The sequence below is a fragment of the Panulirus ornatus genome, chromosome 20 (genome assembly GCF_036320965.1).
Source record: "Panulirus ornatus isolate Po-2019 chromosome 20, ASM3632096v1, whole genome shotgun sequence".
Classification (NCBI taxonomy): Eukaryota; Metazoa; Arthropoda; class Malacostraca; order Decapoda; family Palinuridae; genus Panulirus; species Panulirus ornatus.
Genome location: NC_092243.1, coordinates 47,184,822 through 47,198,840, shown reverse-complemented (window position 1 = coordinate 47,198,840; position 14,019 = coordinate 47,184,822). Strand labels below are relative to the sequence as shown.

Sequence of the window (14,019 nt, the reverse complement as noted above, 5' to 3'; positions counted from 1 at the left end):
CAAAAAGAGATTGGTCAGTTTCATGGCCAGCCCCCGTGGCAGAATAAATCAAAATGGCTTCACCTCTAAAGCAAACTATGCAACTGGAGTTCTCCGCAAAACAATCCTTTCTCTGTCCATCTTCAGTTTCCTCCTACACGACCTCTCATTACCTCTAGTGAACCACAGCATTAAGGTCCTTTCACATAAAAATGATCTCATAATCGCTTTGCAACACCCTGATGCCATGATAGCAACAATAAACTTGCAACATTATATTACAGGATTGGAACAATAGCACACCCAGAAGAGAATGTATGCACCTCTTTTAACCCCACACAGACATGAATCCGGCTCACACCCTCCAGTCACCTTGAATGGACAATTACTCTCACAGAGCAAAACACCAACCATTTTAGGCATCATATATGACACATATGTGACATTCACTCTGCACACTAATGACATCAACTCAAAAGCAACATAAACTAGATTTCCTCTGAACATTAAATTGTACCAGATTAGGACCAGAAAAAGAATCCCTCAACATCCTCTACAAACAATTCATCCACTCCACTTTAAAGTATGCCTCTCCTTCCTGGTCTTTTGCCCTTTCAAAAGCAAATATCAAAGATGCAAACCACAAAAAATAGTGCACTCAGAAAACTCAGTGGCTGCCTAACAACCCTAAACACTTACAAAATGAAATGAAGATTCTCAGTATAATCCCACCTCAAAATTCTCCAAATATAATCCCATCTCAACATACTTAGCACTCATATCTATATAACAGCACTAGTTTAATGCCTGCAAGACCCAATTTCTACCCATATTTCTATCAAAAACTCCTCTCAACTCTCATCTCTCCTTTGATGGTTCTGTAATTCCACCTCTTGATGAAATGAACATACTTGGTGTTACTGTAACATCCACTCTTTCTTCTAAACATCACATTATGGGAATAGCTAAGTCTACCTCTAAGAAACTGGGTGGCCTCTTTAGGTGTCAAAACCACTTCTCTTCTGAACAGTTAGTCTGTTTATACAAGGGACTGATTCATAATTGTATGGAGCAGTACTCTCACATTTGGGATGGTTCTAGCATTGTATTCTTATTTGACAGAGCTGAGTTGAAAGTGGTCTGACTTATAAACTGTTCCAAGCTAATTTCCAAACTTGACTTCCTTGCCCTACATTGCAATGTCGGTTCACTTTCCCTCTTCCATAGATAACTTTGGTTTATGCTCCCGAGAGCTGACTGTTTGTGTGCCTCCACCTCCAGCTTCTTTCCTTACATGTTGAAGCTTTAAAGCTCTCTACCTTCTCATGTCTTTCCCAATAACTGTGACCTGGCACATTTCAAAAGACAGGTCTTTCACTTTCTCAAAAAATTCTAAATACTTTCCCTTGTTTCTTCTTTCTCCATTTCATAATTCTATGTTTCAATTTTATCCATGCCTAGTGCCTCCAACATAAAACAATAGTCCCCTCCTCCAAATCCACTCCATAACAAACCACCAAATTCCAGGTAGAAATGAAAAACTTACTGCTGCCTCACACTTCAGTAACTTCTATATGCATATCTCCTTGGCCATTATCATAGGTTAAAGATATTGTGGGTAACAAGGTTTAAAATTTTATGCTGTCCTTATGGCAGTAAAGATAATATTCTATTTATCATAATCAATGCAGATCATTAAAAGAACAGTGGAAGAGTGAAAATATATAGATTATCAGACATATTATTGGACTGTTGGACTGAAAAACTGCAGTCTCCAACAGATGGTCTTGGAACCTGGAGAAGTGCCTGAGGTGAGAACGTGTGGGAGCATCACAAGTGGCAAACCCCTCCAGTGTCAGTATTGTGCATACAACACCACTCAAAGATATGACCTCAACAAGCACATGCATACTCATACAAGAGAGAAACCATATTCCTGTCCAATATGCCCTCAGCCGTTTACTAAATAGAAATCTAAAGAATCACCTCTGCATCTACATGAGAAAGTGTTTCTCCTCTTCGAAATGTATGGTTGGTTTATTTAATGTGATATTCTTAATTCACCATTCTTTAGATTTTTTATTTTCCTTAGGAGAATGTATTATGTTCCATTATGTGATCCTATAAAAATATAGCAAGTTGCATATAAATAGAATATGTACATAAATGTGTGTGTGTGTGCTTGGTAAAAGATTTTAATTTTTTTTAATTTTGCAATTACATGTTTGTATTGTAAGGGAGGGAATTCTTTTACTCATAGGGCTACATCTCTCGAACTTTCTCTACCATCAAATAACTTTTTAAAACTGCATGCTATCTACATTTACAATTTCATTACTCAGATTTCACTCTTCCACTGCCCTTATACTATTAAGTACTCATATTTTTTTTCTAACAAGTTTCTTGATTTCATGTTATGGCCCTTGGTTGTTCTATCTTTGGATCTCTTGAAGAACTGTTTACTGGAAATATCATCAAACTAGTTTGAATTTAAACTTAAAGGTTTTGATTAAGTCACCCCTTTCTCATCTTTCTTCTATGGTTCCAGGCTGAACAAATTTATGGCCTGTAACCTCTTACTGTAACTCATCTTTCATAATTCTGGTACCATCTTTGTTGCCTCCTCTGGACCTTCTCTATTAGTTTTTTTGCTTCTCTATATGTAGTGATTAACTTGAGATGTATGCTCATTTCTACCCAGTACAGAATATGAAAAATTGCTGAATATTTCCTTATCCTTGTATTTGAATAAATTTTTTGTATTTACCAGCAATCAGTTTGTCCCCTTAACTGTTTTCCTGAAGTGGGGCTTTAGGGACAGTTTAGGTACAGTTTCGACTCCAAGTTCTTCTCACACAGATTCCTGCAGCTTTTTTCTTACTAGATAATATTTGTATCAAGACTTTCATTCACTTTGATCCATCCTCAGTACTTTGCTTTTCCCTAGGGTTAAATTTCAACCAAACATCAGACAAACTTTGGAGTTTGTCTGCATCCACTTGTAAGTTGATGCAATTATCCTCACTCTTTCCATCTCTCACTATATTTACATCATCAATTCAGGAAGGAGTCCAATCCTTCTGACAAGTCCTTTACATAGGTCAAGTAAGTAAGTAAGTTCCTCTGACGTGCATTCTTTGTTCCTTCCAACTAGCATAATTTTCTGTCCATCAAAGTCTCCTTCTTAATCCCACCTGAAGATCCAGCTTCTTTACTAACTTCTTATGTGGTGCAGTGTCAAATTCTGTGGCAGTCCAAATGCACTTATACCTGCCTAAAGATCCAGCCAAAATACCCACAATCCACCCAACTTCTCCCATGTCTAAAATGCTTATTCTCTCATAGAAGTCTTAAGAGGTTTGCTGGATATGACCTCTATTTCCCTGAATCTTTATTGTCTCTCACTTAGGTAGTCTCTTCCTTTCAGGTTATCATACATTTGCTTCCTGATTATATTTTCAAGTATTTTTCGGATTACACTAATCAGAGACTAGACTATAGTTCATCATAACTTCCTGGTGTCTTTTCTCAAAGACAATTATGAAATTTGTCCTCTTCTATTCCTTTGGTACTCTATTGTTATCCAGTGACATCTTGAACATTTCATTTGGCTTGTCAAATATATCTCTGTGCCTCTTTAGTACATCTGGAGAGACCTCATTAAGACCATGAGCCTTATATGGGTTATATGGGTAAAGGCCCTTTGGTAATCAATTTATGTCTTCTCTATGTATTTAGTGCTTTCCAAGACCCCATGCCATCGTACTGTTATTGGGATTATAGCGTCTTCCACTATGAAAACGCTCTTAGAGTGAACTTATCATTCACCTCCTTACATAAGTTTCCATCATCAGCAGCAACTCTTCCTTTTGAATCTGTAACCCTGATTAACTGCTCTTAAACTAATGATTAACTGCTGATGAATTTAGGAAAAAGTTGGATTAATTCTTACCGTGTCCACAATATTCTTTTCCCAAGTGCCTCTGTTCATTCTTTCTTATTCTGCTATGCTCATTCTTGATTCTCTTATGCCTTTAAAATTTTGCCTGGCTTTTTCTTCTTTTAACATCCTTTATTATATTACATCTCCATGTTTTTTAATATTTTCTTTGAATTTGAAAGTAAAGGTACCCATATTCCCACTTCATATTAAATTTCACAGACCCTTCCACAACATGGCTGTTGAACTCTATCATCTATTTCCTTTTCCTGTAGAAATCAATTGATTGGTTTTGTGTGATATTTCCTTTGTGAGATTAGCTTCATTTCTTTTCCCTAATGTTACCACATAATCGAACTCAAACATTGCATAACCATATTTTCCTCTTGGTGCATCATATATGACATTCTCATTTTCCATGCTACTGTGTGAAAAGGCAAGATCTGGTAATGATGATGCATAACATGCTGATACAGGATATCTCTTATGTATATCAATTACTTGTTTCTTTTTGACTTTCTGTCTCAAGAGAATCTAAGTTTCCCTTCTATTTCATTATAAGTGAATTCCCAATTATTCGAACTTTACCATTTGTGAAGAGTATGTGCTTCACTGCTTAATGTACCACCCTGATTGTTCTCTCTGTATATTTGTTCCAGTTCCTTGAAATTCTTTGGAGGACTATAGATTATCAGCATCACTATGCTCTCTTTTCTTAAATTTAATCTATCCATTATGTGCTGTTTGATCAGACCATCTTTTGATATATCCTGAAACATAAGGCAGTCCCGTTTTAGAAGGACCAGTCTCCCTCCTCCTTTGTATCTTTTTCCTTCTTGTTGTAATGTGTCTCTCTGGTCAGAGTTAGTCAGATCTTATCTCTTTAGTAAGTTTTGTCTCCAGTACTGCAGCAGTGTCAGTTTTGCTTTCCCTAATTCATTTCTTGAAATTCAACTTTTTTTTCTATATACTAGTAGTCCATCTGCATTTGCATGTTATTTTCAGTCTGTTGTTCCCATCACTTAAAATTCCTGACCTCTCTTAGGTATTGGAAAGGCAGCTGTACCTTCTAGCTTCTTTTGATATCTCCCATTCTTCCGTTTCTGACTGTACTCCCTACTCTCTTTTTCTTCAAATGGTGTCACCTCTGACGAATACCCACTTGCTTGTAGGTTTCTCAGCTTACTTCATTATCTCTTTACAACATAACTTTGCATTGAATATAATCATCATGAGTTATCCCCTTATGTTTTGGGTATATCTGTCAATTTTCTTTGTTTTCTCATCACAGAAATTGCATTTAGCATGTTTATAGCTTCTAGCATTTTTTTAATCATATGTATCTTTCTCCAACCTTCCTTTTTTGGCTGGACTGTGATTGTTCTTCTGTTCAGAAATCATCAGTGATTTACATCCACATACCTTTTACCTCTTTAATATTCTTTAGTATGGTGCAACCCACTTTTCAGCTAATTTTTGTGTTACTTCATTAGCTTTCATGTCTCTGGTACAGCGTAAAATTTTCCATTTTGCCAACATCCCTGAACCTTATTATTCCACACTTTTTAAACCCTGTCTAATAAACCATTCATGTAATTACATATCGTTCTGTTTCATACAGTGTATATTAATGTCTCTTTATAGCTTAACATAAAAATTTCTCATGTACCCATGTTCCAATATCCCACATCTGTCCCATTGCTTCCGTCAGTAACTTTAGCTTCTGCTCATCAGGCCAAGAATTTGCTCCTTTTCCTTACCCTCTAGTGTCACCAGTCTCTGGTTTCTGTGTTGTAGGCATTTCATCTTGTTTTTCTGTTTCAGAGACACCCAAAAAAGACCCTTCTAACCTTTATCTCTAATGCTTTTCACTCACTGTATGTTCTTTCTTCTGATCACATTCATTCTGAATCCTTAAGTTGATTTGGTTTTGCCAACATTCCCTTTGATTACATTTCTCAGATCCCTATTTTCTTCTTTTTAGATGACACTTCTCATGTTCTTGGATCTGATTTCTCTGTTTCTTAATTTTTTCCTACAATTGTTGTAACTTCCAACCCCACTTCTCTATAACTGTCCATACTTTCCCCAGTATATTATATGGTTCCTAATTATTCATATCTTTTTTCTCCTGTTTTTCTCTCCCATTGTAAAACCCTTATAGTCCCCCTCATCCAGCCCCCCTCCTGGCATTCTTACAACTGTATACCAGAAGCACAGATTTATTTAGGGTAGGAATATTCCCATCAAGTGAATCTATTTCCATTGAGTCTTCTCATTTTTCATTCTGATGAACCAAATTTGAAATATAACTCCTATTCCTTAATTGTATATTACATTTTGTATTATCAAATGCTTTGATAAGTCTTAGAATAAAAAGAATTGTTTTATATACCTATAGTATATAATGGTCAAAATCAGAACACACATCTTTTTCTCTAAAGCATACTCTTACCTGTTAAAGATTTTTCTATGAAATACCTCAAAAATTGCTGGTAGAAATTTACAGAGCACAGTTCTTTAAAGTATAAACATGATAGATAATACATGTATAATCCAAAGATTTGCCCCTTCACCAATGTTTCTTTAGGTTAGGTTAGGTTATGCTTGGCACGGTTAGGTTAAATTAGTTTATATTGTATGCTTACCTAATCTAATTAAACTTCACCTAATTCAGCCTAGTATAACCACATTGAACCATATCTAATAAGCTAAATGCCCAGAAAAATTAGGGTGGGATGGTCTTCAAGCGACCATTTTGTTTTTTATTTTTTAACAAAGCACTCTTAATCTTTACTTTTACTGTTACCTTCCCTTAATTCATAAGAATACAGGTTTGGGAAACTTCAGGATTATCTTTAATGTACTGTACGATGTGTAATATGGAGAAGTATGTTTACATGAAACTTCCATGGTTAACATTATTTTTTGGTGGTTAAGGTGACATGAGAAAGAAAATATGTTGGCTCCTGTTATCATAATGCAAACTATTCCCTGAAACCTGTTGACATCTGAAGATTGTTTTATCAGTTATAATGTTTTCTTCCTCTTATCTCAGAGCTTATGCCAAGCTTTTTGGTGTCTTGTCCTCTGTGACTTGTACATTAGATATATGGTAGGCTTAAAATAGCAGACTATAAAGAAAAAATAATGCATGTAATAAGCTAAAGAGTACAGTGGTTAAGAATACAGAATTTTTAGCTTAAAGGTCTCATCAGTTCACATCCATTCTTTAAGTATCAAGTGTAATGAACCAAAAATAAAACTTTCTATCCACAACCAGGTCCCACAGACCTTTCACATGCCTTGGTTCAGTCCATTAACAGCACATTGACCCTTGTGTACCACATCATTTCAGTTCAGTCTATCCCATGCACATATTCAGGCACCAATTGTTCAAAATCTTTTCACTCCATCCTTCAGCTCCAATTAGGTCTCCCCATTCTCATTTTCCCTCTTCTTCTGACACATATATCCTCTTTGTGAACCTTTCCTCTCTTATTCTCTCCATATTTTCAGACAATATCAGCACACCCTCTTACAGCTCTCTCAACCACAGTCATTTTATTACAATACCTCTCTCTATCCTTTTCATTACATACTTGATCAAACTACCTCACACTAAGTATTGTCCTCCACACAGCCTTATCTATAGTCCATGCCTTGCATCCATATGATATTGTTGGGACTGCTATACCTTCAAACATACCCATTTTTGCCCCCCAGATAACAATCTCTATTTCCACACATTTTTCACGGCTAGAAAACCTCCCCTCCTTGTATTTTAACTTTCTAAAAGGGGAAACAGAAAAAGGAGTTACGCGAGGAGTGCTTATCCTCTTTGAAGGCTCAGATTGGGGTGTCTAAATGTGTGTGGATGTAACCAAGATGAGAAAAAAAAGGAGAGATAGGTAGTGTGTTTGAGGAAAGGAACCTGGATGTTTTGGCTCTGAGTGAAATAAAGCTCAAGGATAAAGGGGAAGAGTGGTTTGAGAAAGTTTTGGGAGTGAAGTCAGGGGTTGGTCAGAAGACAAGAGAAAGGGAAGGAGTAGCACTGCTCCTGAAACAGGAGTGGTGGGAGTAAGAAAGTAAACTCTAGATTGATATGAGTAAAACTGAAAGTGGATGGAGAGAGATGGGTGATTATTGGTGCATATGCACCTGGACATGAGAAGAAACATCATGAGATGCAAGTGTTTTGGGAGCAGTTGAGTGAGTATGTTAGTAGTTTTGATGCACGAGACCAGGTTATAGTGATGGGTGATTTGAATGCAAAGGTGAGTAATGTGGCAGTTGAGGGAATAAATGGTGTACATGGGGTATTCACTGTTGTAAATAGAAATGGTGAAGAGCTGGTAGATGTGTGTTCTGAAAAAGGACTGGTGACCGGGAGTACCTGGTTTGAAAAGAGAGATATACATAAGTATACATATGTAAGTAGGAGAGATGGCCAGAGAGCATTATTGGATTATGTGTTAATTGATAGGCATGCGAAAGAGAGACTTTTGGATGTCAATGTGCTGAGAGGGGCAACTGGAGGGATTTCTGATCATTATCTTGTGGAGGCGAAGGTGAAAATTGTATAGGTTTTCAGAAAAGAAGAATGTTGGGGTGAAGAGAGTGGTAAGAGTAAGTGAGCTTGGGAAGGAGACGTGTGTAAGGAAGTACCAGGTGAAATTGAGTGCAGAATGGAAAAAGGTGACAGCAAAGGACGTAAGGGGAGTGGTGAAGGAATGGGATGTATTTAGGGAAGTAGTGATGGCTTGCACAAAAGATGCTTGTGGCATGAGAAATGTGGGAGGGGAGCAGATTAGAAAGGGTAGTGCGTGGTGAGATGAAGAAGTGGGATTATTAGTGAAAGAGAAGAGAGAGGCTTTTGGACAAGTTTTGCAGGGAAAGAGTTCAAATGACAGGGAGATGTATAAAAGAAAGTGGCAGGAGATCAAGAGAAAGGTGCAAGAGGTGAAAAAGAGGACAAATGAGAGTTGGGGTGAGAGAGTATCATTAAAATTTAGGGAGAATGAAAAGATGTTTTGGAAAGAGGTAAACAAGGTGCATAAGACAAGAGAACAAATGGGAACATCAGTGAAGGGGGCTAATGGGGAGGTGATAACAAGTAGTGGTGATGTGAGGAGATGGAGTGAGTATTTTGAAGGTTTGTTGAAAGTGTTTGATGATAGAGTGGCAGGTATAGGGTGTTTTGGATGAGGTGGTGTGCGAAGTGAGAGAGTTAGGGAGAGTGATTTGGTAAACAGAGAAGAGGTAGTAAAAGCTTTGCAGAAGATGAAAGCTGGCAAGACAGTGGGATTGGATGGTATTGCAGTGGAATTTATTAAAAAGGGGATGACTGTGTTGTTGACTGGTTGGTAAGGATATTTAATGTATGTATGACTCATGGTGAGGTGCCTGAGTATTGGCAGAATGCATGCATAGTGACATTGTACAAAGGCAAAGGCAATAAAGATGAGTGCTCAAATTACAGAGGCATAAGTTTGTTGAGTATTCCTGGGAAATTGAATGGGAGGGTATTGATTGAGAGGGTGAAGGCATGTACAGAGCATCAGACTGGGGAAGAGCAGTGTGGTTTCAGAAGTGGTAGAGGATGTGTGGATCAGGTGTTTGCTTTGAAAATGTATGTGAGAAATACTTAGAAAAGCAAATGGATTCATATGTAGCATTTATAGATCTGGAGAAGGCATATGATAGAGTTGATAGAGATGCTCTGTGGGAAGTATTAAGAATATATGGTGTGGGAGGCAAGTTGTTAGAAGCAGTGAAAAGCTTTTATCGAGGATGTAAGGCATGTGTGCGAGTGGGAAGAGAGGAAAGTGATTGGTTCTCAGTGAATCTCGGTTTGCGGCAGGGGTGCGTGATGTCTCCATGGTTGAAAATTTGTTTATGGATGGGGTTGTTAGGGAGGCGAATGCAAGAATGCAAGAGTTTTGGAAAGAGGGGCAAGTATGCAGTCTGTTGTGGATGAGAGAGCTTGGGAAGTGAGTCAGTTGTTGTTCGCTGATGATACAGCACTGGTGTTTGATTCAGATAAGAAACTGCAGAAACTGGTGACTGAGTTTGGTAAAGTGTGTGAAAGAAGAAATCTGAGAGTAAATGTGAATAAGAGCAAGGTTATTAGGTACAGTAGGGTTGAGGGACAAGTCAATTGGGAGGTAAGTTTGAATGGAGAAAAACTGGAGGAGGTGAAGTGTTTTAGATATCTGGGAGTGGATTTGGCAGCGGATAGAAGCATGGAAGTGGAAGTGAGCCACAGGGTGGGGGAGGGGGGAAACGTTCTCGGAGCGTTGAAAAATGTGTGGAAGGCAAGAACATTATCTCGGAAAGCAAAAATGGGTATGTTTGAAGGAATAGTGGTTCCAACAATGTTATATGGTTGCGAGGCATGGGCTATGGATAGAGTTGTGTGGAGGAGGGTGGATGTGTTGGAAATGAGATGTTTGAGGACAGCATGTGGTGTGAGGTGATTTGATCGAGTAAATAATGAAAGGGTAAGAGAGATGTGTGGTAATAAAAAGAGTGTGGTTGAGAGAGCAGAAGAGGGTGTTTTGAAATGGTTTGGTCACATGAAGAGAATGAGTGAGGAAAGATTGACCAAGAGGATATATTTGTCAGAAGTGGAGGGAAGGAGAAGTAGGAGACCAAATTGGAGGTGGAAAGATGAAGTGAAAAAGATGTTGAGCGATCGGAGCCTGAACATGCAGGAGGATGATAGGCATGCAAGGAATAGAGTAAATTGGAATGATGTGGTATACTGGGGTTGACGTGCTGTCAATGAATTGAACCAGGGCATGTGAAGCGTCTGGGGTAAACCATGGAAAGTTTTGTGGGGCCTGGATGTGGAAAGGGAGCTGAGATTTCGGTGCATTATACATGACAGCTAGAGACTGAGTGTGAACGAATGTGGCCTTTGTTGACTATTCCTAGCGCTACCTCGCGCGCTTGTTGGGTGAAGGGGTTGTCATTTCATGTGTGGCAGGGTTGCGACAGGAATGAATAAAGGCAGCAAGTATAAATTATGTACATGTGTATATATGTATATCTGTGTATGTATATCTAAGTATACGTTGAAATGTATAGGTATGTGTGTGTGCGTGTGTGGACATGAATGTATATATATGTGTAAGTGGGTGGGTTGGGCCACTCTTTCGTCTGTTTCGTTGCGCTACGTCGCTGACGCAGAAGACAGCGAGAAAGTATAATGATTATATATATATATATATATATATATATATATATATATATATATATATATATATATATATATATATATATATATATATATTCCTATGAGTCCACGGGGAAAATGAAAATGGACTCGTAGGAATATCTTGATCACGCGCAAAATTGTGATCCTTTCCAATATTTTTTTTTTTTTTTTTTTTGCTTTGTCGCTGTCTCCCGCGTTTGCGAGGTAGCGCAAGGAAACAGACGAAAGAAATGGCCCAACCCACCCCCATACACATGTATATACATACGTCCACACACGCAAATATACATACCTACACAGCTTTCCATGGTTTACCCCAGACGCTTCACATGCCTTGATTCAATCCACTGACAGCACGTCAACCCCGGTATACCACATCGCTCCAATTCACTCTATTCCTTGCCCTCCTTTCACCCTCCTGCATGTTCAGGCCCCGATCACACAAAATCTTTTTCACTCCATCTTTCCACCTCCAATTTGGTCTCCCTCTTCTCCTCGTTCCCTCCACCTCCGACACATATATTCTCTTGGTCAATCTTTCCTCACTCATTCTCTCCATGTGCCCGAACCATTTCAAAACACCCTCTTCTGCTCTCTGTATATATTTATATATATATATATATATATATATATATATATATATATATATATATATATATATATATATATATATATATATATATATATATATATATATATACAGTATTGTAAAAGTAGAGTAAACTTATCATCAGTCACACAAGGAAGAAAGAGCAAGTACTTTATCATACTGTACTTTTGTCTTGCGTCTTAAGATATATTCTGGATTGACCATAGGAATGTCATGAGTAGAGATTGACTTCTTCAAAAATACTGCCATTTATTCACATTACCATACTGTTTATTAGTTAAGTAGCTTAAAATACTTTCATACAGCGCTATGTATATCCACAGGATATGCTGGAGAACAAGAATGATATGGTGGCAGGTTGCAGCAGGGGAACTTCAGGGACTGGGAAAAACCAGCTATCAACACTTCATCAGTGTCACTACTGTGCATACAACACCTACAGGAGATATGACCTCAACAAACACATACGCACTCATACTGGTGAAAAGCCTTTTTCTTGTCATTTTTGTGCAGCAAGTTTTGCTCAGAACAGTGCTCTGAAGGCTCATCTTCGTGTAATCCATAGGGTAGAGAAGCCACTTACTTGCCCTCACTGTGAAGAGACATTCTCTCGAAAAAGAGCGTATCAGAATCATATTCGCATGCATACTGGTATTGTGTGTCCTTAATATTATTATAATTCTGAGGAAAGAAATACTCACTGAGCATCTAAGTACCTATTCTATTTGTGTTTTATATTTATTTTTTCTATCCATTCATTATACTTGATCGCCATTTCCTGCATCAGCGAGTTGGTGCTAGGAAACAGACGAAGAATGACCCATTCACTCTACACACATGCATAAATAAATGCCCATACATGTACATATACATACATATACATTAACATATACATACATATACACTGAAACATGCATATATACACATGCACATATTCATACTTGCTTGCCTTTAGTCCATTCCTGGCACCACCCCACACACAAGAAACCGCATCGCTGACCCCCGCTTCAGTGAGGTGGTGCCAGGAGTACAGACAAAAAAGGCCACATTCATTCACACTCAGTCGCTATCTATAATGTGTAATATACCGAAACCACAGGTCCCTATCCACATCAAGCTCCACAGACCTTTTCATGGATTACCCCAAACATTTCACATACCCTGGTTCAGTCCATTGACAGCATGTCGACCCCAGTATACCACATCATTCCAATTCACTCTATTCCTTGCATGCCTCTCACCCTCCTGTATGTTCAGACCCTGATCACTCAAAATCTTTTTCACTCCATCTTTCCACCTTCAATTTGCCACCCTTTTCCTCTCTTTCTCTCCATGTCCAAATCATTTCAACACACCTACTCTCTCAACCAACCCCTTCGTATTACCACACATCTCTCTTACCCTTCCATTACTAACTCAATCAAACCACCTCACACCACATTCTGTCCTCAAATATATCATTTCCAACACATCCACCCTCCTCCGTACAACCCTATCTATAGCCCAAGCCTCACAACCATATGATATTGTTGGAACTATTACTATATATATGCGAGGCGTGGGCTATGGATAGAGTTGTGCGCAGGAGGATGGATGTGCTGGAAATGAGATGTTTGAGGACAATGTGTGGTGTGAGGTGGTTTGATCGAGTAAGTAACGTAAGGGTAAGAGAGATGTGTGGAAATAAAAAGAGCGTGGTTGAGAGAGCAGAAGAGGGTGTTTTGAAATGGTTTGGGCACATGGAGAGAATGAGTGAGGAAAGATTGACCAAGAGGATATATGTGTCGGAGGTGGAGGGAACGAGGAGAGGAGGGAGACCAAATTGGAGGTGGAAAGATGGAGTGAAAAGGATTTTGTGTGATCGGGGCCTGAACATGCAGGAGGGTGAAAGGAGGGCAAGGAATAGAGTGAATTGGAGCGATGTGGTATACAGGGGTTGACGTGCTGTCAGTGGATTGAATCAAGGCATGTGAAGCGTCCGGGGTAAATCATGGAAAGCTGTGTAGGTATGTATATTTGCGTGTGTGGACGTGTGTATGTACATGTGTATGGGGGGGGGTTGGGCCATTTCTTTCGTCCGTTTCCTTGCGCTACCTCGCAACCCGCGGGAGACAGCGACGAGGTATAAAAAAAAAAAAATATATATATATATATATATATTCTCCATTCAAACTCACCTCCCAATTGACTTGACCCTCAACCCTACTGTACCTAATGACCTTGCTCTTATTTACTCTTAACTTTCTTCTTTCACACACTTTACCAAAC

The 14,019-nt window shown here is 38.5% G+C and overlaps 1 protein-coding gene across 1 annotated transcript in view; it reads left to right on the top strand.

The window, feature by feature from the left end:
- The window catches only part of LOC139755984 (uncharacterized), a 522,691-nt gene extending 508,891 nt beyond the window's left edge, over window positions 1-13,800 (top strand). The window contains exon 6 of the mRNA XM_071674879.1: window positions 12,075-13,800. Coding sequence (XP_071530980.1) covers window positions 12,075-12,419 — 345 coding nt within the window. The 3' untranslated portion in view covers window positions 12,420-13,800. The remainder of the gene's footprint in view (window positions 1-12,074) is intronic.
- The last annotated feature ends 219 nt before the right edge of the window (window positions 13,801-14,019 follow it).